Below are 5,235 nucleotides of genomic sequence, written 5' to 3'. Positions count from 1 at the left end.
GGGCGGTGGCCGGGAGCGGCCACTGCACTCCAGTCTGGGTGACAGAGTGAGACTCCAACTCAAAAATAAATAAATAAATAAATAAATAATTCAACAAACATCCCAAAGGTAGTGTAAGGCAATATTAAATGATATAGGGTACCATTTATCACAAAGTTTTCACTTTACTTAAGTGTATAATATGAGAAAACCACAACTTTAAAAAGAAATGGCAAGACTAAGGAGAGTATATCATCCAAAGCCACATGTAATCAAAGCAAGAAAGTCCTCATAGTGAGCTAGCTACAACAGTGCATTTGTATAATGGCAAACTATTAACAGTTAAAGTGAAAGAATATCTATCATATACTAAGAATATCTTGTTCAAGATCTTACCTTTATATGCCATCTATGAAGTTTCCCAACTAAAATACTACCCTCAGTTTACCGATCACCTTCCATTTACTGGGCATCTTATTAGGTACTTTATATACATAATATTTCTCACTAAAGTATTACAGAAACATTATATTAAATACTTTATTAATAATGAACTATAACTTTTCTAACTTCATACAGCAAAAAAACTAGCAGAGCTGATATTTGAATCTAAGTGTATGATTTCAAAGCTTTTATTTCTAGAAGCTAAATTGTGTAGTGGTTTAGAGTTTGGGTTCAAATTTTCTGGCTCCACAACATTCCTGCTGTTTTCAAATCCTTATCTAATTTGAGCTCATAATATCTATATAAAGGATTTTCAATCCCTCCTTTATGAGATGAGGACAGTCTAAGATTAAGAAATTTGTTCAGGACGGGTACAGTGCTCACGCCTATAATCCCAACACTTTGGGAGGCCGAGGCAGGATTACTTGACCCCAGGAATTTAAGACCAAACTAGGAAACATAGCAAGACTCTGCCTTTACATAATTATCAAAAAATTAGCCGGGCATAGTGGTGCCCACCTGTCATCCTAGCTACTTGGGAGGCTGACACAGGAGAATTCTTTGAGCCCAGGCCTAGAGGCTGTGGTAAGCTGTGAATGTGCCACTGCACTCTAGTCTGGGCAACAGAGTGAGACCAAGGACTCAAAACAACAACAAAAAGACATTTGATCAAAGTCACAAAGCTATTCAATAATAGAAAACTAGCCATGCTCGGTGGCTCAGCCTGTAATTCCGCGCCTTTGGGAGGCTGAGGTGAGTGAATTGCCTGAGCCTGTGGGTTCGAGACCCGCCTGGGCAACTTGGCGAGACCTCATCTATACAATAAATCAAAAATCAGTCAGGCGTGGTAGCGCGTGCCTGTAATTCCGGCTACTTGGAAGGCTGAGGCGGAAGGATCGCCGGAGCCCAGCAGGTCGAGGCTGCGGTGGCCAGGAGCGGCCACTGCACTCCAGTCTGGGTGATAGACTGAAACTCCAACTCAAATAATAATAATAATAATAGAAAACTGTCGGCTGAGGTGAGTGGATTGCCAGAGCCCACTGGTTCGAGACCTACCTGGGCAACTTGGCGAGACCTCATCTCTACAATAAATCAAAAATTAGCCGGGCATGGTAGCGTGCGCCTGTAGTTCCAGCTACTTGGAAGGCTGAGGAGGAAGGATCACCGGAGCCCAGCAGGTCGAGCCTGCGATGGCTGGGAGCTGCCACTGCACCCCAGTCTGGGCCACAGAGAATCCAACTCAAAAAAAAAAAAAAGAAAACTTTCAGTTTATCTGTCTCCTGTACTTATCATTTATTTATGAGTGACCAGCAGTATAACATAAGGGCTAAAAGCAAAGAACCTAGAAATCAATTTTTGAGTCTAAAACCTGGCTTCAAAATTTGCTAGCTGTTTGACCATGATCAAATTAATTAACTTCTCTTTGCCACTGTTTAATCATTTATTAAATTGGGTATTAGTACCTCTTTGTACAGTTGTATCAAATATTAAATGAGTCAATATATGTAAAGTCCTTAAAACAATTCCTACTTAATCGTAAGTATTTAAGTTATCTATTTCTTTTTCATTCTCAGTAGTCTACAGTAACTTTAGAGCCCAACCTATAATACTTTAGGTTTACTTCCTCAGCAGTATAGACCAAAAGTCAAGTTTAAATTCTGGCTATACCACTTATTAACAGTATGATCTTGATCTAGTTCATCTCTCTATGCTAGTTTCCTCATGGAAAAAAAAAAAGTCTGCTGGCCGCTATGGCTCACGCATATAATCCCAGCGCTATGGAAGGTCAAAACGGGGAGGCTACTTGAGCCCAGAATTTCAAGACCAGTCAAGACAACACAGCAAAACCTCATCTCTACAAACTAGTAAAAAAATTTACCAGGCAGGGTGGCATACACCTGTCGTCCCAGCTACTTGGGAGGCTCAGACAGAAGGACTGCCTGAGACCAGAAGATCAAGGCTGCAGTGAGCCTTGATTGTGCCACTGCACTCCAGCTTGAGTGAGAGAGTGAGACCCTTGATTTAAAAAAAAAAAAAAAAGAAAGAAAAGTGAATAATAATAGTACCTATCTCATAGGTTCATTGTGAGTATTAAATGATGCATTCAAAGTTCTTAGCACAGAACCTGGCACATTGCAGGACTACAATAAATGCTATTATTAGTCTTTTCCTTCAGTTGGAGTATACAGACAGACTTTGGAGGTATTTCAGGTACTGAAATTTGTACCTCAAAGTTAGGTGCAAAATTTTTCATGTATGTATATAAGTAGTTTTTCTCAGGGAATAAGATTCGTGGCTCCCATTCAAAGGCATCTATAACATCTGCCTCCCATTCACAAACCCTAATCAGAACTGCTGCCCTAAGCCTCAGAGATTACAGAAATTCAGAGGTCACTAAATAAAGTGAAAAAACTAAAGAGTTGAATATATACCAGGAAAAACAACTTTAAATCACATGAGTATATATCTTACCTAGAATGTAAGAAATGAATATGACCCCAAAGTCAATCTAACAACAAAATTGAAAAAACAATATATTGAAAAAATAATATATACTTGTTACACAACTGTACCTTCAAAGAACAGAAGTTAACAAAACATTTTTTTTATTGAGTTGGAATCTCACTCTGTTGCCCAGACTGGAGTGTAATGGCACGCTCCCGGCCACTGTAGCCTCGACCTGCTGGGCTCCGGCGATCCTTCTGCCTCAGCCTTCCAAATAGTTGGAACTACAGGCACGCACTACCACACCTGGCTAATTTTTTGATTTATTGCAGAGATGAGGTCTTGCCAACTTGCCCAGACAGGTCTCGAACCCGCAGGCTCAGGCAATCCACTCATCTCAGCCTCCCAAAGCACAGGATTACAGGCTGAGCCACCGAGCTGGGCTAACAAATTTTCAAAGAATAAGAGCTGGCAATGGGGTAGAACAGAAGGGCCAAAATTAAAGCAAAAGGAATATGATAGCCTCCTTAGGTCATGTTTCCTATTGTCTTCATCAAGGCCATCTGGCACAAAGAAAAAGAATGCAGAAAATAAAGGTACCCCATGCATGCAATTCTAGTTTTGGGGAAAAAAAAAATCCCCATGTTAGCATTAATTGTTCCCTAGGGGGAAAAATAGCAATAAATCAGCCCAAGAGCCAAATAACAAGCCAATTTGCTTGGCTCTCACAGTAATGACAGACTGAGAAAATCAGGAGACAGGTGACAAGCTCCTCCTTTCTAATGCACATTAAGTGGGAAAGATCACAGATATTTTAGGAAACTTGGTACACCCTATGTAAAATAATTCCCATAAGAAATCAGTATTTAGAAAAGGGAAGGAACTCAACTATTTTCTCACTTGTCTAGGATGTAAATAACACCCATGTGATTTTTTTTTTTGAGTAGGAGTCTCATTCTGTCACCCATGCTGAAGTGCAGTGGCACACTCATGGCCACCGCAGCACTGACCTGCTGGGCCCAGGTGATTCTTCCACCCCAGCCTTCCAAGTAACTGGAACTACAGGCACGCATCACCACACTGGGTTAATTTTTGATTTACTGTAGAGACAAGATCTCGCCAAGTTGCCCAGGTTGGTCTCGAATCCCTGGACTCAGGCAAGTCTCTTGCCTTGGCCTCCCAAAGTGCTGGGATTACAAACGTGAGTCACTGTGCCTAGTTAACATCTATGTGATTTTTGACCTCTGAAGTTTAGGTACTATCTCCCATTAATAAAAGGAACTTCTGTGTATCTAAAATAAGAGAAGGAGGAAATGCAAATTATATTTACTATCTACTATGTACCAGATTCTTTAGTTTATTTAGTAATCTTATTTAACCCTTCATAATAATCTTCTGTTAGACAGAGATTGCCATCCCAGTTTTTACTTAGTTAATTAACTTCATCAGGTCACTCACCTAACAAGTGGTAGAGCTGGGATAAGAACCCAGATTTTCCCAATTCTAAAGATTATGTACTTCTTTTCCAATCTACCTTCCCAAGTTATATAAAAAAAAAACTGTAAAAATATTTCCATACCTGCTATTCATCTGAGGTCTAGCAAGAGGATACATAGGCTCCATGGTATTTGGAAATTTCAAATCCTCAATATCCTAAAGAATTAGAATATTACTAAAGAATGATGAAAACAAAGAATAAGAACAAAATGATTTAAGTAACAAAATTACAAGCAAAACTAGATTACTTACATGAAGTGACTATAGATTAGTAAGATTAAGTGCTTGTAGATTCTGCTGATCATTTTCATACCTTTGAGGCTTCTGTCTATAAATTACTGTTAGCATTATGCAAGCAGCAAAATCTACCAATACATCTACCCATTAAGGAAAGCACGAATTCTGCCCCAAAACCTTTGTATCAACATAGTGAGCTGGATAGGGCATGTACTATTTAATATATGAGATTATGACAAAAAGCACCACAATCCTCTGAAAACCATGAAGCAGGAGACAGGAACAATTTAGGCTACATATTTATTGAACCTATAACAAGGTCAAGAAATCTCCAATTTTGTGGCAATGGAAAAGAAAAAAAATACACTGTATCCCCACAAACTGACTTGTATCAGTAAAAAAATCAGTGTTCTTTTTTTGACTCCATATATTTTTCTGGGTACTTTCATCCTCCTCCATTGCTTCCACATTGATCTATACACAGCAAACTTTTAGCTTCCATCACTTCTGAGTTTCAAACCCATATTTCTAATTGCTTAACAGTGCCATTTAAATATTATTCAAGTGAAATACAGACCTAATAGTCCTTTCTTTACAGTTCAATAGTTCCTATATTTTTTTCTTAGAGTTCTT

At 39.0% G+C, this 5,235-nt stretch overlaps 1 protein-coding gene across 5 annotated transcripts in view; it reads right to left on the bottom strand.

The window, feature by feature from the left end:
• Window positions 1-4,491, bottom strand: part of STIL (STIL, centriolar assembly protein) — a 65,633-nt gene extending 61,142 nt beyond the window's left edge. For all 5 annotated transcript variants that reach the window (XM_008048363.1, XM_008048364.1, XM_008048366.1 and 2 more), the window contains exon 1: window positions 4,448-4,491. In XM_008048363.1, coding sequence (XP_008046554.1) covers window positions 4,448-4,491 — 44 coding nt within the window. The remainder of the gene's footprint in view (window positions 1-4,447) is intronic.
• Window positions 4,492-5,235: the final 744 nt, after the last annotated feature.

The sequence above is a fragment of the Carlito syrichta genome, unplaced genomic scaffold (genome assembly GCF_000164805.1).
Source record: "Carlito syrichta isolate Samal-C Ts95f unplaced genomic scaffold, Tarsius_syrichta-2.0.1 Scaffold123377, whole genome shotgun sequence".
In the NCBI taxonomy this organism is placed as follows: Eukaryota; Metazoa; Chordata; class Mammalia; order Primates; family Tarsiidae; genus Carlito; species Carlito syrichta.
Note: the sequence above shows the minus strand (reverse complement) of the source record. Positions and strands in the feature narration are given on the sequence as shown.